This window comes from Xiphophorus hellerii, chromosome 12, assembly GCF_003331165.1.
Source record: "Xiphophorus hellerii strain 12219 chromosome 12, Xiphophorus_hellerii-4.1, whole genome shotgun sequence".
In the NCBI taxonomy this organism is placed as follows: Eukaryota; Metazoa; Chordata; class Actinopteri; order Cyprinodontiformes; family Poeciliidae; genus Xiphophorus; species Xiphophorus hellerii.
This window is the reverse complement of record NC_045683.1, coordinates 32,649,439-32,674,889: the sequence shown is the minus strand read 5'-3', so window position 1 is coordinate 32,674,889 and position 25,451 is coordinate 32,649,439. Positions and strand designations below refer to the sequence as shown.

The 25,451-nt window shown below is 36.3% G+C and overlaps 1 protein-coding gene and 1 long non-coding RNA gene across 4 annotated transcripts in view; both read left to right on the top strand.

Annotated features, from left to right (window-relative positions):
- The first annotated feature begins 2,442 nt into the window (after nt 1–2,442).
- Nucleotides 2,443–25,451, top strand: part of stxbp1b (syntaxin binding protein 1b) — a 28,609-nt gene continuing 5,600 nt past the window's right edge. The window contains exons 1-16 of one of the 3 annotated variants that reach the window (XM_032577904.1): nt 2,443–2,550; nt 9,551–9,600; nt 9,704–9,785; nt 10,255–10,331; nt 10,529–10,607; nt 12,557–12,660; nt 16,267–16,415; nt 17,286–17,370; nt 19,524–19,654; nt 21,009–21,116; nt 21,199–21,259; nt 22,406–22,471; nt 22,729–22,809; nt 22,921–23,059; nt 23,331–23,440; nt 24,734–24,835. In XM_032577904.1, the coding sequence (XP_032433795.1) occupies nt 2,514–2,550; nt 9,551–9,600; nt 9,704–9,785; nt 10,255–10,331; nt 10,529–10,607; nt 12,557–12,660; nt 16,267–16,415; nt 17,286–17,370; nt 19,524–19,654; nt 21,009–21,116; nt 21,199–21,259; nt 22,406–22,471; nt 22,729–22,809; nt 22,921–23,059; nt 23,331–23,440; nt 24,734–24,835 (1,461 nt within the window). In that variant the 5' untranslated portion in view covers nt 2,443–2,513. Of the gene's footprint in view, nt 2,551–9,550; nt 9,601–9,690; nt 9,786–10,254; nt 10,332–10,528; nt 10,608–12,556; nt 12,661–16,266; nt 16,416–17,285; nt 17,371–19,523; nt 19,655–21,008; nt 21,117–21,198; nt 21,260–22,405; nt 22,472–22,728; nt 22,810–22,920; nt 23,060–23,330; nt 23,441–24,733; nt 24,836–25,451 lie in introns of those variants that run through there. The other 2 variants (XM_032577905.1, XM_032577906.1) reach the window with 2 other exon arrangements.
- LOC116729405 (uncharacterized) lies at nt 12,667–14,773 on the top strand. Its single transcript, XR_004341147.1, has 3 exons — nt 12,667–13,817; nt 13,894–13,984; nt 14,145–14,773. It is a non-coding gene; the product is annotated as an uncharacterized LOC116729405 (long non-coding RNA).

Genomic DNA, 25,451 nt, shown 5'->3' with positions numbered 1-25,451 from the left:
CCCACCACCTCTCCACACTCCTGGACCACAACTTCATGGAGGGGGCCCAGGAGGGGTTCACCTCATGGCTCCAAACATGCTATGACTGATGAACATGGATAAACATTTAACATACATAAAGGATTCATCTGCTGTCATAAAATCAGAAGATCAGTGGAAAATAAATGGATCAGAACAGCTGTAATACACTTAATACAAATATGCTCAGAAAAGGTTTAAATGTTTCCAGAATTTACATGCAGTGTGTTTTTCTTCCCATATCGCCTGTTTTGATCATCTGAATTATTTCTGTTAGACATCTGGAACTCTTTAGAAGGACCCATTAAAGCTGCATTCTGTAGTCACACAGTTCAGTGGTGGCTGCTGATGCTACTGTAATAGCAAGCAAATGTTTCAGGTTTGATGTTTTTTTTCAGCAGAATATCAGTAGAGGAGAACAATTAACTGGAGCTCAGTTCCTCACGTTAAATCTGGATTTGATGACATCAACATGTAGCTGATTAGAGCTGCTGGATCTCCATGGAAATCGTCACATATATGTTTTATAATGTATATATTTTACTTAATGAATTGAGTTACTGAAATAAATGAACTTTTCAATGATATTCTCATCCAGCGTTTCCCAAGCCTGGTCCTCAAGGCACACTGTCCTACATGTTTTAGAGGTTTCCCTGCTTTAATGTTCCTGATTCAACTGATTGCAGTTCAACAAACGCCTGTTAATCAGTCATCAATTGAAATCAGCTGGACTGAAGCAAGGAAATACCTAAACCATGCGTGTACCTTGAGGACCAATATGTCTGTTTGCACTTTATTGGTCCTTTGACGCCATCTGATGGACATAAATGGCTTTCTGTCAGCTTTTTAGAATCTTCAATGACAGAAAGCCCATATATATTTTCTCTGGCATAAAATAAGGTACTTAAAATATGTATTTCTATACGTTATCATTCATTTATTCATTGTATTTTTTTGCCTAACAATGTATACTGAATTATACATCTAGAATTTACCCAGGAGACTGCACAATGGGTTAAGATTGTAAGCAGCAGCTGGCAAGACTCTTGGAATATGTGATGGATTGTTTCAGACAGTTTTTTTATGGCCCCAAATTCCAAACAAAGGTCATCGCTGATCCAGTAAAGAGAAAGGGAACAGGTTCTGTTTTGGTTAATTTCAATTCCAGTTCATTTTCAGGTTTAGGATAGTGATGCTTGAATAAAATCAATTTTAAATGATTGCTTTTCATAACTCATCTTGTGTTATGAGGAACACGCAGCTCTTAACAGAAACACCTCCAACAGAACTGGGCTCAGGATGGGACGGTGGGTCGTTGTTTGGAAAATCTATGTTCACTGAGGTTCTCTGTTTAGTTTTCTAGTATGGCTTTTGTTTTTTGTACCCTCATGTTCATCCAACACCAGCTAGAGATGAAACATCTTTGGTCTTTTAACTAGTAGAGATGATGTGACAGAGCGATTTAAGCCTGTCCATCTGTGGGACTGTTCCACTAAACAACTCTGAGCAGCAGCTGGATGGAGACTTTTCAGGGACTTAAGTAGATTTTCATTTGGGGCCCCCATACGAACATGTCAACAGCAGATACTTCTTTGTGTGTGTAGCATCATTATAATTCATAATAATAATAATACATCAAACTTATATAGCACTTTTTAGGACATTCAAAGACACTTTACAAGGGGAAAAATAGCTTGTGTCATACCAGTATTGTGCCAATACCAGTACTATTGGTATTGGTTTTAACCTTAGAGAAACTAAAAAAAAAGAAAAAAATTTATTTAATGCAGAAAAGTATTTAAGTGTCCCTTATTATTTTCACAATTTGAAAGTAACATCAGACAAACAATGATTACAGTTAACATGTTTAACATCTTAATTCCTCAGAAGCAGCAGCAGCCAACACAACAAAGAGATTAACCTAATATTTGTGTTCAGCCATAAAAATAAAATAGAAATAGTTTTTTCTTTGTGTAATAGCATTTAGTTTAGTTATTTAATGTTACTTTAAAAATATATGTTTTTATTATTATTATTATTATTATTATTATTATTATTATTATTATTATTATTATTATTATTATTATTATTATTATTATTATATTATGCTTGACGTTCTTGGGGGCCATCTGGCGGTGTGGGGTCCTTCAGCAGCCGCTGTCGTCTGGTTCTAATACTTTTGCAAGATAAGACTAACAACTTGGCAGGCAGTTATATTAGTCTTTTACCAATTAACCTCAGATAAAAAGCTAAAACGATAAACCACACAAAATGACACTTAAAAACATCCATTATGTTAAACCGTATTTACAATCTTTTAGAAAAGCATTCCTTTAGATGTGATAAGAAAGAATTTTCTGATTCAGTCTAGTCTAGCATGCTATTGAATGACAATATAATCGTTGGCCAGGCTTTTAATTTGGAACGGAAGCCTGTTGTGTCCAGATAAGCGCTGCGGCAGTCGCGTTCGCAGTGCGGAGCGGACAGGACGCACCATGGCACCGCTTGGACTGAAAGCTATTGTTGGAGAAAGTAAGAACAGTTTTATTGTCTTCATTTTTAGGAATACATTTCGGCCATGTGACAAAGAAGAACTGAGTTTTGTCTCTGACGTGAAGTACAGTCAGTGTGTCCCACTGGGAGTGGATGTTGTGAGGTGTGTGAGACTGGGAGACAGTCTACAAGTTTCCGGATAATTGTCGATAAAAAGTAATCTGATGACGCAGGTTTCTGTGTTCCCTGAGCTGTTTTTGCCCCTGATGCCCTTGAAGCCGATTTCAGCCAGTTTCTTAGGTTTCCTCGGAACTGTGGCATACAAGGAGCCCGTATTCTGGTGTTTGTTGGAAAAATAGGCGCATGGATACTTTGGTCGATGTAAATCCTGCCTCTCTAATCTTTATCTGTGGGATTAACTGTTGTGACAGCGTTTCAGAGGAAGAGGAGAACAGTGGAAGGAAGATCAAATTCAGTCAAACCCCAAAACAGATTAAAAAGTCTGTCTCATTATTACTCAAATCCATTTCACTTTGTTTTAAAATAAAACACCACAGATGAGTTAGTGTTCATTTACTCTTCAATTCAATCTTGAAAATTCTGAAAGTAGTGACAAGATATTAAAGTTTTAGATTTTTCCATAAATCAGGTACGAGATAAAAAGCATCTTTTAAATTTAAATGCAAATTAATTTCAGTTTATTCTAAGTAGTGTGCAACAAGCTGATGCAGCATTTTTTGAGGATCTATGACACATAAATATAAAGATAATATTAGAATACACACACAGCCCCCCACACAAGGATTTTCTGACTTCAAGATAATGATAATTTATTAAATCACATTAAAGAAAACCTTAAATGGAATACCTGAAATGAGAAACCAAATTAGATTAATGAAAATCCATAAATAACCAAAAATAAGCAAAAGCCAAAATAACCCTGACAAAAACCAACTATAAGATACAAACCAAACCAAATGGGGTTCTGAGGAGGAAAAACATCCTGTGTCCTGCATGCAAAGTAGCTTCAAAGCAGCAAAGCAACAATTAGGGCAAATTACAACACTTGCATAAGGCCTGTGTGCAGAACCCAGCAAGAAAAAAGGACAGAGCTGTACTGGAGCTGTAACAAGTTTTAATCAAATTGCTGTCAACACTCACTTTTAGTAAGTTACTTGGCGTTTGTGGTTGAAAAGTTTGTCCAACTCACTCCACTCGAGTTGGAATCATTTAGAAAAAGTACTTTTTAATAATTGTGTGTTTGTTCCATTGCTTTGCCTCAATACTACATGCATGAAGTACAAATGCTTTACTTGAGTTTTTTTTTCTGGAGTCAGTAATTTATCTGATCTGACTCATGATAAAGAGATAATGGTGGACTTTCCATGAACAGGACCACATTCATATAGCAGAACATCAGAAAAAGTCTCCATGTATCATTTTATCTTAAGCTAGGTTACAGTCAACTAACAATGTTTGTTTTTGTTTTTTGGGGGGGGTTAAGGGGGCATTAATGCAGTTAGAAAAAAACTGCAATTCGTTGCGTTAAAAACAAGACTGAATTCATATTTACTGTTTACGCCAGAACAGCTTAAAGCAATTCCACTGATATCTACTTTTTACACACTAGACCTGCAGATGGAAAATAAAAATAGAACAATGTGTAAAAATAAGAAGTCTGACTTTCACAGGTGTGTGTGCGTCTGGTGCTTTTGTATGGTTAAAACATCTTTATTCATTCAGTGAAGTAAGAAGCCAGAAACCTGTACTCAAGTCAGAGGAGTACTTCAAAACAATATCACTCAAGTGGAAGTAAAAAGTACACTGCAGTAAAAATTCCCCTATACATTTGGAAGGTTGTGTGTTTGTTTCCATCTTTCTCTTGTCACTTGTTGATGTGCCTCTGAGCAACTCACTTAGCCCTAAGTAGGGTACTGATTTATATATAGATTTATAAATTTGTGCACATTAATGAGCATAACTGAGTGAATGTAAGTGTAAAACTATAGTCAAAGGTGTCACATAAATTCAGTCCAATTAGCATTTAAATGTAACTGAGTAAATGTGAGTATACTTCTCAACTCTGCAGAGAACTTTAATGCTTTTCACACCCTTCAATCTTTAATGCGATTTAAGGACAGTTTATTATGACCAATTTTTCTGCTGGTTATTCTATATTTGGTTGAGTATTTGTGGGTTGAATTTTATGGCTTACAGAAATGAACATTGAACTAGTTCATGTTTATGCATTCTCATTTGAATTCTCAAATTAAGTTCATACCCTCAAAAATGAACTCAATGCCATTTATTTCTCCTTTTCTCTGACATATTATTCATATAAATATAGTATTGTATATGTACCACAGTTAGCTGAAAAGCACAGATTTCCGTTCAACCGAGTCTAAAGATAGAAGGATCCACATTGTAGTTTAAAAAATATGATGTAAACTTAATCCTGGGTAAACAAACCCCTCCTGTTCTCCAAATATTTTGCAAAAGCCTTTTAATGGAAAAGGTAATGTAATTAATCAAAAACATAACTAAGTTAAACTAAATATTAATCTGTCAGTTTGGTTGGACAAATAAGCTGATTTGAAAGACATTTTAAGGAAAATTAGGAATATATTTTCTTACATGAAGAGAAACAGAGAAATTATTTTGTCATCCAGGTTTCTCTGTAGTTGAAATATGTTGCTTTTCACACTTGTCCTAGTCTGAGGTGGTACTCATGTCCAGAAAACACAGACAAATTTCCAGTTTTATGTTTTCACAGATAAAGAATAGGTTTCGGAGATCTCATAACTGAGCTTCAAAGAATCTATGTTTAATATAACATAGTTCAGTTCATATTTCATCAGCTTAGATTTTGATTAATAGAGGGTGAAACACTACAGGTTTCACGAGACAGACATTCCAATCTAATAAGGTTTCAAGTCAGGTGACACAGTTTGCAGAAAACCCATTTTCATACTGTGTCTACACTGGACCCATCACAGATTTAGCTGGTGTCAGTGTGGGGGCATGGCTGAACATTCAAATCAAGAAAAGCATCTTCAGTGTGAATATTAAAGCATGTATGCATAATCCATCCATCCATCCATTTTCTTCCGCTTTATCCGGGGTCGGGTTGCGGGGGTAGCAACTTAAGAAAGTTGCTACCCCCGCGACTACCTCCCGCGCTACTACCTCCCTTTTGGTGTACATAAGGTGCACACTAAAAGGGATTTTTAAAATATAAAAACAGTGAGACTTGAAGAATTTATGAATATGTGAACCTAAAAGTTTCCTCCTATGAGTTGCTGGGCTCTCTTCATGGACCTCATGGAAAACCATAAAAGTTGATCTGATCAGAACAAAAATAATCACCTTGGAATAAAATCTTACTTTTGCTTGTATGTACAATAGTCCAACAAATACCCTGCACATCATGTTATCACATCATATCACATGTGATACATAGACAGGATGGGACAGTCATTAAATTTTTTTTTTGTTAATATTATTTTTATTAATTTTAGATGCGTTACAATGTAAAGAACAAAGAAGAAACCTGTGGCGCCACACACATACACGCATAAAAACAAACAAACAAAAAAAAACTACAACAAAATACCCCACATGCACAGTCCACGTCACCCCTCAGCCATCAAGAGCGGAGAAACAAAAGCAGGCAAGAATAAATAGAGCTATAAAACAAAATAATAATAATAATAATAAAAAATTTAAAAAAAATAAAATCCTAGGGAGCAAGCAGAAAAGACTCAAGGGGACCCCAAAATGTCAAAAATGTAGTCATTAAATTTTTGACAAAGCCCAAGTTACTACATTTGTATATTTGTGCAATATTCATAGTGTCTCCCTATTGGATGACTCTAGTGTCCTGTGTTTTTCAGTGTGTGTGTAAGCTAGAACCAGCCTGTTTACATGTGACGTCACCCACTGACACAGAAAGAGAACAGAAATAGCGGCAGGGAGTGGTAAGAGGATTGGGAGCAGATTAGTGGAGTGATTGCAGCAGATCCCTCCTACTGAGTCTCTTCATTCTCCATCTGACAGATTGGACTTACACAGTGCTGGAAACGCTTGTATTGACTACAGTTGGAGAAAGACTTTCAGTGTCCGTGTCAGCACTGAGGTGCGAGAGTCGTTGCTTATCACAGTTAAAAACTGCCACAGTTAGGGCTGTTTATTCAGTTTCTGCTTTGGAGGTCCGGCTGTGGAAGAATTCAAAGTTATGTTGGCCAAACACTGCAAATGCAAACATGGTATATAATAGAAAATTTAAATTGACAGCAAGTTTTCATCAAATTACTATCAACATTCACTTTCAGTAAGTTATTTTGGAATTTGTGGTTGAAAAGTCTCTCTAACTCACCAACTCACTTGAACTGGATTGATTTAGAAAAGTAGCGATTTGATAATTGTGCTTTTTTTTTCCTGTGTTGGAAAGTATTTTGACTCAATGCTGCATGCATCCAAGTACAAATGCTTGACTTGAGTTGTTTTTTCTTTTTTGGAGCCAGTAATTTATCTCATTTGACTCATGATAGAGAGACTAATCCCAGCGTTTCCATGAACAGGAGCACATTCACACAGGGGAACATCAGATCATGTCAATGTATCATTTCATCTTAAGCTAAGCTGTTGGCACTATGCTAACTTTAGTTGCTAACAATAACAGTCTGTGCTTGTCAAAGACAGGACAACCACTGTGTGTTGACCTATGATTAGAGATATCACCAGTCAACTAATTTAATGTTTTTTTTCCTGGCCATTAATACAATTATTTGCATTTTTTCTACATGCAGACATCCCAAACCGGAACCTTTGTATTGTTTTTCTGGTCTTCCTGTAAATCTGACACACAAGCGACAGTGATGGTCGAGAGTGAATTAACCTTTGTTGTATATTTTATTAGAATATTTTATGCTGATGTAATTGTAGGAAGTGGGAGACAGCGGTGCTACGGTGGCTCAGAGGTAAAACAACCCATGTATGGAGGCCTTAGTCCTGGATGTTGTCACAGGCTCAATTCCCAGCCTGATGACCTTTGCTTCATGTCTTCCCTCTCTATCATTATCCACTTTCCTGTCTCAAGAAAAGGCCAGTAGAGCCAATAAAACCTAAAGGATAAAGGAGAGAGAAGAAGGGCAAAGACTCATTCAAGAAATTTGTATAAAGCAGTCCACACACAAAACAATTTAACACAATGCATGACAAATGAGTTACATGAACTTATTTTGTGTCAGTTGTACTACTTGATTTAGTACTGCTTTCTTATTGATCTTAATCTTACTTTGCTTAATTTTTTGAGGTAATGAGTTTGCATATTGTAAGTAAGGTGAACTAATTAGATTTTACAGTGTTTTGTCTAACTCTAACAAAATATTCCATCCTACTCTTCAGACCACATGGTATCAGGCAAAATGTTTTGTGTTAACTCAGAGATTAATGTGGCAGTCATTGCCTTGTCATATTACATATTCTTTCAATGCATTTCACTGGAACAACATCATGTAGAATATATAATGTCACGACCCCGAGGTCTAGGGGATCAGGGTTGTAACATAAAGTGTCCCAAGAAACAAGTGAACTTTAACATTATTTTTTACAAACAAAGTACAGCACAACTTAACCCAATTAACATTCAAAAATAGGACTAAAATAAAAAGAGGGTTAAGTATAATTTAATTAAATGACCAACCCCCCCCAAAAAAACCAAGTCAGTCTAAAGTAAACTCAAAACGAACACAAAGGGCACACCAAGCCTCCATAACACAAGCTTCTAGATAGATTATAAGCAGTCAAAAGCAGAGTCAAACTGCTCTGTAGAACAAAATGGGTCATCAGAACCAAAATATTCCAAAATTACCCAAGACAGTCAACAGTTACAAGCAAGCAAATTAAGGTGATGCAGCTGAACAAAACCTCTTCCTACAAGCTGGGTTGCAGGAGTCTTTTATAGGGAGCAGGTGCGCCTCATCAGAGTCTGATTCCCCTGCTGTTCTAATGGTGTCGCTGCTCTTCTGCAGGGTCCAGGCAGCCAATGAGGAAGGTGTGCTGTCACAGCTGAACCTGCATAAACAAAAGAGCCTAGACAGCTCTAAAGGCCAGGGGCCATAACATGTGAATGGAAGGAAAATTAGACATGATTTTTGTTTGTAAACAATTTATGTCTGAAAAATGTAACTTACATTTGTATTCATCTCCCTGAGTCAGACCTTACTGGAACCTGAAAACTGATCCTTCAGTTTGCTGGCAAAATAGTTATTCTAATATTTATAGTTATTCTAATAGAAAAGTCTTGAGATGTTTCTACAGCTGAAATGGAGCGCACCTGAGGTAAATTCATCTGATTTTACTTGATTTGGAAAGACTCACACCTGTCTATATAAGGGCCCATAGATGCCAATGCATGTCAAAGGTAATACACCAAACATAAAGTCAAAGAGATTGTCTGTAGACCTCAGAGACAGGATGGTTTTGAGGCACAAATCTGGAGAAAGATCCAGAAACATTTTGTTGATCATGCAATGGCTGTGGGCAGGAAGGATCTCTGGACTGAAGTTGTTCTGTTGTTCTATACCACATCTATTCCATCTGATGTGGTAAATGTTTGGCTGACAGTCTCAGGGTTGTCCATAATTTTCTTGAATTTATGAAGAGTCCTTTTTTGCACCATCATTTCCAGAGGTTCCACTGAACTGGCCTTCTTCATTATGAACTTCTGGGGCTGCACCTGTCTCTGAAACTTTTCACCTCATCCAACCTTCTTTGATCACACAATAATCAGCCTTACAGCCAGAACCATACAAGGCATTTATGATAAACTTGACACAATCACAAGATTTCATAAAATGGCTGTAAATATGTTTTGATACATTTATTATTTATTTATAATCATGTCCTGAAGCTCTGCAGTTGACCGGGAAAAGCTGCAAAAATGTTTTTAAATTTTATTGCAAATGATGGTGAATTAATGTGGGTTCAATATTAAACTCCTACTGCTGTTTTCACCTTTTGTCTCTTGACTTTACAGAGATAATGAACAACGTGATTAAGAAGGCAAGAGAAAAAGGAAAATGGAAGGTATTTGTGCTGCTCTGATCACATTTTTCATCAAATATTATTCTTCAGTCTGACCTCAAGTGGAATGTGGATCTTCCTCTTGCTATGTGGAACTGTGCTGTAGGCCCTGGTGGTGGACAAGCTGAGCATGAGGATGGTTTCATCCTGCTGTAAGATGACAGACATCATGTCAGAGGGAATCACCAGTAAGCTCCGTCTGATTCTATATAAGCTGTGAAATCAATTTTGCTTCATTTTATTGATTCAAAGTTTTATTCCGTTCACACTTTTTGACAATGTTATTATATAGTGAGTGTTGTTTTTTTAATAATTTGGGGCTTTAATGATTTAGTTTTAATGAACAGTTTTTTTCTGTGTGGAATTCTTATGCAACAAATAACTTAAAAGATCTTTAAAAACAAGAATTGGATGCCAGGATATAAAGTTATTGTTGCTTCTCTCCTGTTTTACTGCCCCTCTTTGACTTGACTATGATGATCAATAAACCATTATTTCAGTGCTTTATACTGAACCATAAGGCATGCTTGCAGATTGTAGTATCTTACTGTATCATAATAAATGTTGGATAGAATAGTTTAAATAAGATCAGCACATACAGTTATAGATTTGAGTGATGAGTGATGAGGCTTAACCTTTACTGCCTGTGCTCTTCAGTTGTAGAAGACATAAACAAGCGGCGGGAGCCTCTGCCCAGCATGGAGGCCATCTACTTAATCACACCATCAGATGAGGTAAATAATTCAGGACCAGCCAATTATTGAAAGTCTAATCTTTATATTTATCAAAGATTAGAAGATATGTGTCAACTTATTGTTTGAGTTCATGCAAGTATGTTTATATGAAACCCAACTAACTCCTTTTTATATCGATGAGCTGCCTGTTCCCCATCACAGTTTGGAAGGTGTCACATAGTTTTGTGTTGTTTTAGTCTGTTGAGGGTCTGATTGAAGACTTCAGAGACCCTCAGTCTCCGAGGTACCGAGCAGCTCATGTCTTCTTCACTGACAGTGAGTTCATTTAACCTTCTCCAAATACAAATTGTTTCCATTCCATCTGATGTAGTAAAGGTTTGGCTGAGAGTCTTTAGTTATAACTATAGTCCTCGTATTGTTGTGCTAATTATTTTCTATTTTATGTTGTTGAAGGACTGTAAAAAAAGCAACATTTTAATGCATCCTAAAGCTTCAGTGTGGCCCAGGAGCAGGAGCACATAATCAAACTCAGAAGCATACAGTCAGGAATGATATTGGGGAAAAAAAATGATTTGATCTCCATTGCAACATCAAGTGAAAAAAAATATTGAAATAAAATTGTATTTGGAATTGAGAGAGAAATACAGAAATGAGTTGATTAAAATGTATTAAAAAATTGTCATACTCTTTCACTTATACTGCCCACTTTGTGGAGACATTAACACACTCGACCCCTGAACAGAACCAACCTTCTTTATCAGACTATTGAGTCTTTTTAGGTGAAGAGATGACGCTCTCAACAACAGACTTATAGAAAATCTGCAGCATTTTGCTGCAACCCTTGAAGGATCTTAGCTTCTTCAAGAAGTCCAGTTTGGTCTGTCCTTCTTATAGACGATTTCATTGTTGTGTCTGGAGTCCAGTCTGTTGTCCAGGCGAACACAGAGGTATTTATATTCCTCGACCACCTCCACTTCTTCTCCCATGATGGAAATAGGGTTTGATCTGACATGTACAACTAATATGGCTTGATTTGATTACAATACATTTGTTTCTTTATCAGTTATTTCTCTAATAACCTCATCACTGCAACAGTCTATTAAAGGCCTTCCTGTCTTTAATAGACCATTCAGTAACAGAATCTGTATTTTCTAACACTATAATGTTAAAAAAATAATAATACCTCACTAAAAACCACAATGAATTAGTTGTATTTTAATGCAGGGTGATAAAATTGAAAATGGAGTCATGGACAAAACTAACTGATTTCTAATTGGTGTGATCATTGACTGAACAGAAAAGAATCTAGGCTTAACTAAGCCTGGCTGGTAGCCTGGTCTGGTGCAAGCCAGCTTCACAGAATAAATCACCATGGTAACCTATGTGTTACCGCTTTGGTGAAACTGAATAGAGGCTCAACTAAGGAGGATAGCTGGAAAATCCCAATTTATAATCCACTGTCTTGGTTTTGTGAAACAGCCCTCTGGATGGCACTATCTGTTGTTGATAATTGATTTTGCTGATGAGTAATCGAATAAAAAAATGTATCAAATAAAATATTGGTAAATACTGCCATAACAGCAGTATTAATATTAGATATCAACATCAGCCAAGTTTTCATATTTGAGCATTCCCAGCAATTTTCTGTAATTTAGAAAATTAACCTGTAACAATAATAGCTCATATTTTAAGTTAACCTGGACAACATTTTTACAAAAATCTGAAATTAATATTCAATTCAATAATAAAGAACCAGACTCACAAAGACATTTGTGAAGAAAGAAAAAATCTATTCTCCAGTCAATTTAAGGATTCTTATTGATCCCCTGAAAAACGATAAAAACCTGGACATTGTCATAAGTCAGTGAAATACCTTTGGATCGAATTTGAAATTTGGACATTATGCTGCTAGCACTTAGATTTCGTCAAAAACTCATAGGCAAAAGTGAGAACATTGCACAACACAAATAATCACCCGACCGGAACACGGTGCGCCAAATAATAAAACATAATTTAACAAAGCTTCAAGGCAGATAATTTGCCTAAAGTAATCCTAATTCCTTCAGGCAAATTAGTACTCAAGGTACTAATCATTTTCAAATCATTCGAGGAATCATTGCAACCCTAATTTATTTGCATATATTCTCTTTTAATATGTTCTAATCCAAATATAACTTAATTAGGTATCAAGAAAATAAATCAATAAAGCAAATCTTTCTCAAAATTTAGGCGAGAATAACTGATTGAAATGTGATACTTTGCAGCGATCCCAGACTCACTGTTTGGACTGCTGACCAAATCCCGCGCCTCCAAAGCCATGAAGGCCTTGACTGAGATCCACATAGCCTTCCTGCCCTATGAGTCTCAGGTAAGACAAAGGCTAGACTGGGATGTGCCATGGCAGGTGAAAATTTATCCACATTATCATTAATGATAGAGGATGTTATGAGAATAAGACTTGTAGAACAGTTGAGTTTTGTATACAGATGTTTACTACATATCTTGGAGCTCTGATTATGTGTTCAGTTGTGCTGGAGATGATGTGTAACATGGTGTCTGTTTTGTTTTGGGAACATTCTTTCAAATTAGACTTGTTGTCATGCAGGATTTTAATATAATGTACTGTATAAGACAGTGACTTTGGAAAAGTTTGGTTGTCAAAAATAACATTAGTTATTGTCATACTGAGTAAGAGTAATTTCCTCATGTGTTGTTAAATTTGGTTTGAGTTGCCCTATCAAAGATAGACTACAATGCATTATGGATGTGTTCAGGAGCAGTAAAAGCTACACTGTAAAACCCAGTGGTGCTTCTTACTAAAAAGAAGTTAGTTATTTGTACTCATTTCAGCTAAATAGTAAGAGTAACTTTTATAAATTGAGTTGAGTAGATCCAAAACAAACAGTTTCATTTTCTAAATCATTTACAATAAGTACACATATGCTTATCATTTATTTTGAGAATTGTTGCTTTGAACTGTTCAAGTTGTGATCACTGTGATGACTGGGACTATTTTTCCTGGACTTATCGGCCATTAGAGGAAAGTTTCAACAAAGAATTTTAGCAACTTCAGTGTGAAAATTACGAGGTAAGCCTTTTTTCTTTAATTCTATTAAATGTTTATATAGAACTTGAAGGTGAATTGATTGAACTATTTTGTTAATTTGCAGAAAAATGGGCCATGCTAGCCCAGCTGCCGCCTAGCATTGCTTAAAGTCGGCCTGGATAAATTTAAAATATAGCGATTGGCGGCTTATATGGGAAAATAGTATTTCAAAACTACATAGCATACAACATCATGGTAAAATAGAGTTTAATCATTTTAACTACAGTTTTTCACTTCTACACCCAGCATATGATGCAATATTTTTTTCATGTTTTTTGCTAACTCTCCTCAGCTCTACTGCTAATTTCACTGGATTACCAGTCAGCATGGCTGTATATCTTTCTCAGCTGATTCGAGTTTACACAAAGAAGAAAACTGGAGGAGCTGATGAAAATATGGACCATATTTATGCAAAATAGGTACTTCAAAACACTTTTACTCTATTGTTAGCATTATAATTCCAAATTTCATGTTTTTTTAAAAATATTCTTTAAGGACAAAAACCACATGCATGCAAAAAGAGGAGCATCCCTGGCTGGCCTTTTCAATTCCCTTATTCCCTTCAGGAATTTTCAAAATATGCAAGGTATGTTATACTTGAGGATTACACTAATTTGCTCATCAGAATTTTAAAAATAGATAATAAGGAATGAAGTTTAACAAAAAAATGTAGCTTTATTTTCACTTTTACATCTTTGATATGGATATTATTGCTCAATAATTTTGCACTCTGTGTGGCATTTTAGGATATAAAGGAGTCCTATGAAGATGCAGTTGCTATGGTGGCTGATGTGGATGAAGAAGAGGATCCTGCAGGAGTTCCTTTCTCACCACACCAGATGTTTTTTGTACTTGAGGATCAAGTTGGAAATACTTATCACTTATGAACAGACACACTGGTGTGTTTGTTTGGGCTAATCTATGTTGTGCATCTGAGCTATCCTGGAAAGTGTTGTAGATTTTTTGAGTTCATTCATTTAGTGTTGCATTATTACTGTTGCCATGGATAAATGTTGAATCCTTGTAGTTCAGCTATATTTGTATTTGCTGTGGTGTACATCAATATATCAGAATATTGTGAACAAGTAAAATAATAATCAAAATGCATCTTCTGTGATTGCTATGACTCATGACAAATAAAATAATTTGCTTTTAAAAGATTGAAATTATTCTGACTTTGTACAGCATTCTAATTTATTGATGTAAACCTAAATCAATGTTTCTAAAAGCAGTTAGCAATTTGAATAAAATTACAAATAACTAAGTACCTTTAAGGTGTCAGCTTTAAAAGACCAATCTTTGATATTTGATAATGGCTTTTATAGTCATGATTTATGTTTGAAGCTACAGTTTTGAGTTAATAAAAACTGAATGGGAAAAGTCAAAGTTTGTTGTGTTAATATGACTCATACAGCTTTGTGCAATCAAAACTGTATCAGTTGAGTAACTATAGTTACTCAATCTCTACTGGATTGAGTAACTCCAGTAGAGATCGAAGTTGTTTAAATAAGAACCTCTCAAGTTAATTTGACTTAATTTTAATATGAATATGTAATCCATTTAAATAAGTATGAATAAATAGGGCATCTTAGTCCAACAAAGTTAATGGTTTAAGTTGCAACATACTAAATAAAATGAGTTAACAAACAAATGTATTTGAGTTGCCTTATTATTACTTTGGATTCCTTAGACTTTTATTATTAAATGTAGAAAAGTCTACCTTTTTAAAAATATTTTAAATACAAAGGTGTTTGTAAGAATGAAACAGTATCAGACAGGGGAAACAAGTTTTTATTGAAATTAAATTAAACACAGACATCCACAAAAACAGATCCCTGCAAACTCTTTATTTGCATTAATGCAGCGGACTGCATAGGTCACTGTGCACCTGAAATTATAGGATATTCTTAATATTACCGTATTCATACAGCTTCAATCCCACATAATATTCCTACCAACATGCTCTATTTAACACGGTTTAATAAAAAATAAGTGTTATTTAACTATATTTTAAAGTACATGGACAGCATAGCCCACAAAACCAACGTATTTTGTCCTGATTCACATGGTTGACTCCAAGCAATAACTTTCATGTTTACATTATAGTAATGACATTGCAGACAGCAAACTAAAGCCATTTACAAATATGTTAAAAAGCTGCCTGTCATGTAAACTTAAAACATGAAGTAATACAGCAGCAGCTTAACTAAAAGTGAGATATAAAATAAATTAATTAAAGCTTACTGTAATTTTTGACAAAATAAAACAGACGAAACGATACTTCCACAGGTTGGATGTCTGGATAAGAAATCTGCTGAGTAAGCTTCATCAGTGTGCGCCACAGTGTGTGCATGCACATTACCACAAGGTAGGACAGATTGATGGGTACCACCGGTAGATGGCCAATGAGTAAATAAGTCAAACAGTAAGGCAGTGAACAGTCAGTGAAGTAGTCAGTCAGTCTGCTACTCACTCAATGGGAGCAGGTGAGGTAATCAGGCAGTCAAGCAATTGCAGGGACCAGAGCAGGAGATCCAGCCAGAGATCCTGTGAAAAGTTGTACTATGTTGTTTGCCTGCAAACGTGGAATAAATCCCCCACAAGCTGCATTTTTGATGTTTGTTGGGCCTTTTTTGTACTGTGTAAACTAAAACCAAGTGCATCAAGTGACTATTTGAGTTACAGTCACTTTTAGTTTGATCACTTTTAAGTCTCACGTTTTTTGGTTTACACAGACAACCCATGAAACCAACGTTTTTTGGTCCATGAAAAATGTTTATACTGCTATTGCTTTCCAGCACAGCAGCATAAAATATCCACATGATATTAGTGCTTACATCCTCTGTAACCTTTATGATCTTTGTTCAGGTCTTCTCCCTAGATAAAGTGGATGCCTTCCAGGACTTCTACAGCCCCTTCAAAGCTGATGTGAAGAATAACATGTTGGAGCGTTGTGCTGAACAGATAGCCACCCTGTGTGCAACGCTCAAAGAGTATCCTGGAGTCCGTTACAGAGGGTGAGAGCAAAGCATTTCAGCTTTCTGTTTTTGTTTCTCCTTGCATTGATATGACAGAAGTAACTAGTTCAGCTTTGAGACAACATCCTTTGGAGGTGAGGAGAAAAAAAGAGTAAATAAAAATGACATCCATTTTAGTGGTGACCATTTATGTTTTGAGTGTTAAGCAAATAAATACAAAGTAATACAATTTCTATTTATCCTTTCTTCCCTGCTGTCCTTTAAGGTGATTTGATTTTAATGAATAAAATCAGTTGAATTATAATTCACCATATGATGAAGCTTCTATTAATGTTCTCTGGTTTCTACACTGAATTTTCAATTTAAACAGAGGCCCAGATTGTTTGCTTTGTTTTAAAGTTGGAACTCCTTGTAATCAGATACATTGTCATTTAAAAAAAGACTAACAGGAATAAGTAACAAACTTTGTAATTACTACCTGTTTGTTTCCTGTAGAGTGTGAACTTAACTTTAAGTAAAGGCTGTTTATTTGTATCATCTTCTATTTTGACCCAATAATGTTAACCCTGGCTGATGTGGGTTGATGTGATGTGAAGACTTCCTGTTCTTGAGTTTAGATTTGAAGCAATTTTTATTTAATTGGAAAAAGAGTGAAGAAAAGTTGCACATGTGCTCCACATTCCTTATACTTACAGTCTCAAATCCATTACGACATTAAAAGAGTTACCAAAACTCCTCAAAGGTTGGTAAATGGTGAAAAAACAACTTTAGACATCATAATGATTCAAACAACTAGGATTAAAAGGTGAACCAGTGAAAAAATTAAGGTAATTAAAGTGTCTCTTCTAGAAATGTGTGGTTAGAACTAAATGAGGATTTGAGCTGATCTCTATCTATGTTTTGTGTCAGGGAGTACAAAGACTGTGCAGTTCTTGCCCAGATGCTTCAGGAGAAACTAGACGGATACAAGGCTGATGACCCCACTATGGGAGAGGTATAGTATGGAAATACATTGCCAGTGAGAACAATCACACTAACACGAATAACATTATAAATATGGGATTTTTAAAATGGTTTTAGCTGTTTGGTTTTTTTAGGATGAAATGACTATAACATGCAACTTCAAGACTTTTTTAGAAACCATTAGGTGTTCATGTGTATTTATTTTGGATTTTGTTTAGTCCAATGCTTTACTAGTATTAAAGTTAAAGGCACTAAAGTGAACTGTACTTTTTGGAGACATGTTCTTTAGAAAGATGCAGAGAAACCATGAGTTCATGAGTTGCCGTCATGGGTTTGAGTCCCGGCCCATTGACCTTTGCCACCTGTCTTCTCCCTCTCTCACACCCACTTTCCTGTCAATCTACTGTGAAATAAAGGCCAAAGAAGCCAAAACATCCTAAAAAAAAAAAAGAAAGGAAAAGCCTTAATTTTATTATTAATTTATTGTTTGGGATCAGTTTCCTGTTGGAACATCCAACTGTTCCCAAGTATAAAAACCTGAGCTTCAGATTAAAGGTAAAGTCAATGAGTTTGGAGGTAGTCCTGTTCCCCTCATTCTGTGTGATGCATCAATACCAATGGTAACATGGTATTGATGCCATACCATAGACTACTATTGCCACACTCTACCAATTGTTGTTAAACAACTCTACCAATTGTTTAACAATTGGTAGAGTGTTGTTAGATGGAAAGCCTTAACTTGAGACCTCCAAATATTCTTCTTCTTGTTATGGCTGAATAGTTCTACATAGAGAATCCAGAAAGTGAACTTCTACGTAACTTCATGTTCTCATAACCAAAAACATGCAGACTGAGAAAGACATGCTTTCTAAAAAGGTTGCATCTTTCTTGGTTGCATGGTTTGTCAACATCAAAGCTAGTTTTCCCAGGATCTTCCGGTTTATAATGGGATTTAGCCATGATTGCTCCTAAACTGCTCCTAAACACTCCAGTTAATGTTTCAAAATGAAGGGTTACAGTTTGGGTTGAAATGATAACAAATTGGTAATGTTGTATTCTACACAAGAACAATGACCTGAAACATACATTAAACTTGGATTTGAAATGAATAAAGCATTACATCAAGCTTCCAGAATAACCCTGACCTGAACTCGGTAGAAATTTTGCAGCTGTGCTTAAAAGCCTGATCTCTGACAGGACAGCAACTATTTTACATTATCTTCTTGATTTCTGTCAAGAAAGGAACCAAGAATCCAGACAGAACTACAGATGGTTTTGTGGATAGCTACCAAATTTATGTGATTTATTTGCAACTTGTGAAAGGTTGTTTATTCAAATGTTCATGCTGAACTAACCATGTATTTAGACTTTGAACAGTTTTGACAAGAAACTATCAACTTGGTTCACATATTTTTCTTTTTCAAAATTATTGACATTTGTTTTTGTATAATCATTTCCACCGTACAAAAAAATGTTAAAATGCATTCTTATAAGGTCCAAAATGAACATGAAATTCATAAGGATGATGAGTAGACGAATGACAAAGTTAAGCTATACAGAATCCAGGAGACCCAGCTCTGTGGATCAGCATTCCTGTGAAAATTCAACATTTCATTATTTTTCAAATACTTTGCTTTTATTATGTGATTCGTGAGCCTTGTGTATAATAGTTCATAATGTGTTCATTTATCAGTGGGCTAGTGGGCTAGTAGATTATTAATATCTGTTGAAACTTTGCATACTTTTTTTGTTAAACAGAAATAAAAAGAGGATATAAATGATACAGTGCCAATGTGATAAAATTCCCTAGAGTTTCTAAACACAAAATGCTGTTCCTATTAAACTGTCTACCCCAACACTGTTTAGTAATCAACACATAAACAAACTTGTTCTGAAAATAGACATTCCCTAACATGTTGTGTTTTGACACACATGTTAAATCTGCCTCAGATGATTAGATATATGCAGGAGCTAATCATCAGATAATTGGCACCAGCTCTGAAATCCCAGAGAACATTGGAGATTTACTGCCTTTACTGGATGCACTGGAGCTTCTCACCCTCACTTTCTGTTGTCACTCTTTGGCAGCTGCCTGTACCCTTCAGTTTACTATTTAAAAAAAATAATCTGCTGTAGTATTTGTTGATCATATGCAGTGAATGCCTTGTTTATGTTCTGATTCAGGGACCAGACAAGTGTCGCACTCAGCTGGTGATTCTGGATCGTGGCTTTGACCCTGTGTCCCCTCTCTTGCATGAGCTCACACTGCAGGCCATGGCCTACGACTTGCTGGGCATTGAAAATGACGTCTACAGGTACACATGCTACACAAGGCCTTATAGTCAACTATTTTATCTAGCACTTTTAGTACATGTTTGGTTATGCACATTCACAAAAGACTTATTTACTTAGTGCTTTTGAAATTAATTTCAGTTTGTTTAAAAAAAGAGAGAAAACATTAAATTCTCAGAATCTTCACTGCATGTAAAGGATAATTTTTGGCAGTTACTGACACGTAGCGCTGCCGTGCGCTTTCAGATTGATGCTATCAGCAGGAGTTTTTTGTCAGAATGGGAAACTGCAGGTGCCATCTGCAGCAATTCACAGCTCGGTCAGAAACAACCTATAGGAGCCTGGAGGAGGGGCATAGCACCTTCAACCCAACTTGTGTACACGCTACTCACACCCTCCCTTTTTAAGTTTAATTCAAAAATATTTTATTGAACCCAGAGGAAAATTAAATGTTCTACAGTTTCCTCTGTAGAGACATTCTTCTTTTTCTGACTTGTGTGGCAAACACAGACCAAAAGACTTCGTTCATTTCCTTCACGGCCGTTGACAGACTACAACCTTACATAGGCAAACTATATTTCTAAAACAGTGCAGAAAATTGACTTCATTGTTCCCAACTGCTTCTTCTGTTTGCTGATTGGTCCGGTTCAAATTCAATTGGAGAAATCTAGCTCAATGAAAGAAATCCCATATGAAGCACTGTAGGGAGATGGAAATTGAGCAGAATTGAGCATCAAGGTAATGATAGGTTAGGCAGCCAATCATTGTAAGCTATGATATGTAGGATACTGTCTTTGAATACAAGACAAATGGATAAAACCATCATGTAACTATCAACCAACACTTTAGAGGAATCTTGCTGACACCATTTGGAATCTATGCCATAAAGATTAAGGTCTTTCTAAAGTAATAAAATGGGTTCCGTCCAGCAGCAAGGTGTACTTAAAATGTTTGACAACACTACTTTTAATCTCTGGTTCTGGTCCATAGTTCCACTATCCTTGAGAGATATTATCCTGCTTTTTTCATTGTTTCCCTTCTTGATTTAAAGGATTAGGCCATTAGCCAGCTGTGGCCCAGCTTGAACACCAACCCACTCTTTCTTAGATTTCTTGAAGCAGGGACTTGCTGAAAACATGCAGGACAGTGTTCACTGGGTTCTCAAACTGGTTTTCCCTGCTCTGTCTGACCACCGAAATACAACAATAGGCGTACTGATGTAAATCTAAAACACAAATGTGTTGATGAATGTGATGGATGTTGAGTTGAATTTTAACATCCATCACATTAGCTACAGTAGTATTTGCTACAGTAGAGTTAATAAGTAACTCTCTGTGCACAAAAGCTGCAGCTAATCCTGCTTCCGCTCTCGCTCAGTTATGAGACCAGTGGGATGGGAGAAACCCGAATGAAGGAGGTGGTTCTGGATGAGGATGATGACCTGTGGCTGACTCTGAGACACAAACACATAGCTGAGGTGTCAACGTGAGTGCTTTCTGTTTCAGGACTCAGAAGAGTTTCTCATGCCTTTTTCTCTAACTCTTCCTTATCATGTCACTCTGAGCAGGGCTGTAACTCGCTCTCTGAAAGAATTCTCTGCCAGCAAGAAGATGAACACAGGAGAAAAGGTAGAGGCCAGTCCGTGTTCTTGCTGTTTCACTGTTTTGTACACAGACACATGAAGGTACAAGGAAAAGGTGGCAGTTCTGTTCTGTGACAGAACATTAGCCTGTGCTTTGTTTGTTAATGGAGTAGATGATCTGAGAAAGAAAAATGTTCAAGTTGAAAGTGAATAAAAATCAATTCTTTTGGAGCAATATACTCTGGACTAAAGCGACCAAAGCATTGGACCATAATGCAAAGTGCCTTGCTTTGAGCCCCATATTTTGACAAACACCTTGCAGTATCTGTTAAGCATAGTAGTGGAGAGCTCGTTCGGCACTCACGTGATCTGGGCACTTTGAAGTCATTGAATTGACAATGGCCATCTCTATGTGTTAAAATAGTTTATTCAAATGATAGACTGTCTAAAGTAAGACATGCAACTGGACAATAATTAGAATAAAATCCGTTAAATCTGTTCATACAGAAAAATTCCAAGTTTGTTACATTCATTCTGAATTTATCCGAGTTATCAAACAATGCAGACAAGATCAGTCCTTTAACAGGAAGAAACCTCCAGCAGAACCACAACATGAACAGTGTGAACATCCATCTGCTAGGACCAACTGGGGGCTTTCAGAAGACTGAGCAGACAAACAAAACAACAACACAGTAGCACTGATCTAGGAGTACTTTCTATGTTAAAGTTAAAGGTTAAAGGCAACAGTAGCTCCTTCAGTAGCTTCATCTAGGAGAGAAACACAGCTCAGTAGATAAGCTCTGAGCCTCTTCTCAAGTCTTTAAGATGAAAGTGCATACAGTTAGTCACAGTGAAATCTATTTCATTGCCATGATTGCAAACCATGATACAGGGTTCAAAGTGGAAAATGCATTTATTCCTTTTCGACAGTCTGCTTCCTTGTTAACACTTTAACAATGCAACCAACAAAATGAGTTTGAAATGGTATGCCATTCCTAACCAGAAAATAACTCAGTGTTTTATGAAGCATTGTGATTTTGTTGTTAAAACATGAGAGAAAAACTATAAAAATAACCACTGTATGCTAGCAGAACATGAATGGTTTGAGCACAAATAAAATTAGGAATATTGTGAAATAAACATTATTTCTTCTCTGTTTCACTGGGTTGCTAAGTAAGTTCTGTGCTTTCAGACCACCATGAAGGAGCTGTCTCAGATGCTAAAGAAGATGCCTCAGTATCAGAAAGAGCTCAGCAAGGTAGGAACCCAAGTCCTGTGTATCCTGTGTGTGTGTGTCTATATATATATACTGTATATATATATGTGTGTATGTATGTGTGTATATATAGTAACCAACTCTATGGCATGATCAGCAATCATTAACATCTTTCTAGCAAAAAATCATTGGCAACATTAATACTAGTGCTACTAAGAGAAGACGACTTGATTTTTCATTAGTCATTGTTATTTATGCCAAACTTGCTAAAAGCATCTTTCCTTCCTTTCTTACTTTAGTATTCAACCCATCTTCATCTTGCAGAGGACTGTATGAACCGCTACCAGGGTACAGTGGACAAACTCTGTCGTGTAGAGCAGGTATAACACACCAGAACCAATAACTTGACCATGCATTTAACGCACACTTAATTTAACTGAAAAAATATTCATTTTTTGAAGTGTAATCATTTGTCATTTACTGATTTGCAGGATTTGGCAATGGGCACAGATGCAGAGGGTGAGAAGATCAAGGATCCCATGAGGCTCATTGTTCCCATCCTCCTGGATGCCAACGTCAACGTATCTGACAAGATACGCATCATCCTGCTCTACATCTTCATGAAGAATGGTCAGACAGCTTCAGTGCTTCCAGTTCCTTTATTATGACTTTGCACATAATGTGTTGACGTCCTTGTAATTTAATCTGGGTCAATGTTTCTGTGTTTTGTACTAACATTGTATCATTATATTAGATATACATGCATATATATATTTTTTTGCATTTTGTTTTGCTGGTTTGAAGTTCATCTCACTTATCCTGCTGTTTGCATGAATTGAATATGTGACTGTGCATGCTTGCATGCATGTGTGCTGCATGTGTATCTGAATATCTGTGTCAGGTGTGACTGAGGAGAACCTGTGTAAGCTCCTGCAGCATGCTAACATCCCACCTGAGGACAGTGACATTATTTCCAACATGGCCCACCTGGGCGTTCCCATTGTCTCTGAGGTGAGCTGTTCTGGTCAGGGAGTCAGCTATGATCCTTCAGTTTAATTATGTTAAACATAAAGTCTGTTCTGTTCACTCATATGGTTAAATTCAGTTTTTATTCCAAAGTTTTCAATATAAGGGAACTCAAGTCAACTGCATAGTAGGGATGGGTGACATAGACTTAATATTTTATCACAAAATTTTGTGATACTAATTTAATAACAATATAAATGACAATACAAGCTATTTATTACTTCTTTTTTGATAATTGTATGACTGACTGCATAACATATCAATCACAATCCCACAAACACAAATTCTGCTCTTGAAAAATATACCTTTTTGTAATTAACTTTTAGAAGACATAGTGGGGAAGGGTATGACACAGATTGATCTGCTTGCTTTGACTAAATTTAGGCCAGTAAAGTTTTAAATTTACATCTGTGTTTTATGAGGCTTTGTTTGTTACCTGCGTGGTTAGCCCATCATCAGGGCAGGGCTCTATCTGACGGCAGAGGCGAGGAGATTCTTGTCAGACAAAATTACTAAAATGTGGGACACTGCTAAAATAGGTTTTAAATCCAGAAATGCTACTTTGGAACATATATAATACACTGTAAAGACAAAACAAAACATTTTAAAAAGGACACTTTTTTTTCCCAAAGAGGAAAAATGGCAGGTGCTCTAGTGTCTCTGTGCACGTCTCTATTCCTGACATATGGAATTTTATGTAGCAAAGTCAGAGCAGCAACCTTGTTGTGTAACTAACCTAAAGCCATCTCTAATTCTACATTCAGTCATCTAATGTTCACTCTACTCACATATATATTAAATGATTTATGTTTGAAGTGGAACAATTCTGATCTAAAGGCATAACCTCTGCAGTCAGAGAGAGCTGAGACCCATTCCTCTCCATATCCATATTGCAAATGAATCACACAAAAAACGGGTTTAATTGGTGCTTACAATTCCAACTCCTGACTTACTATGGGAGCGTTTCTGAGTGTGATGGTTTTCTAACTGAATGTGGGGTTGTGATGTAGACATTGACCAAACTGTACCGTTTACCAACTGGAAACTTTAACTGCAGTAGCCACCCTTCATCCCAAAGGGAGCAGCACTAAGATGGTTTTAGTCCAAATGTTGCAGAATAAATTTACTTGAAAATGTCACACATTGTTCTGTAGCAAAATATAGCACACCTAACACCCAATTTATGGTGAATATCTTCAAAAAAAGTTGATTTTGTGTTACTCTTTAACTATATTTTTTCTATCCAGTTGAAATGTTTTACTGGTGTGTTTGTTGCAGGGAACCACGAAAAAGCCCAAGAAACCTGATCGCAAGGAACGGGTCAGTGAGCAAACATACCAGCTCTCCAGATGGACACCACTCATCAAAGATCTTATTGAGGTACTGCTTTTATGGTGCAACAACGGTAATAATAATAATAATAATAATAATAATTGATAAAGATAATAATAAGTAAATCTGCAAGCAGACTTGTACAACCTTTGCAGCCTGCACCACCTCGTCATCATCAGCGCTCTTGCGCCATTCCTACAGCTGTCCGCTAGATGTCGCATTTGGCAAATCTTCCAAATAGCCTTCAATCCAGTTCAATGCAAGCCCAGCAGCATGTCTTAAAAGTTTTGCTGAAACTGGGCCTTCAAGAAAGGAGTTGTTGTCACTTCCTGTTCTGTGTGGACTTCCTGTAGGGTAAGATACAGGATTGAAATCTGCCATTCAGCCATGCCCACATGTTTCAGCCACCAGCCAGTGTGGAGAAGATTCATCATCGTGTTAGTCAGTTGCCTGGTGTAAACCTATATGAATCAAAGAGTAATCAAGAGGATCCAGCAGAAAACAGTCTGACAGGAAGACTGTCAATGTTAGCTATGACAGACATACATGAGGCATTTTGGTGAACATACAAATGATTTATAAACTTACCTTCTAAATTTTTTATGAAGCTTAACACATCCAGCTTAAATCCGTTCTTGTTGTTGGCGCTTTTGAAGAGCCATTG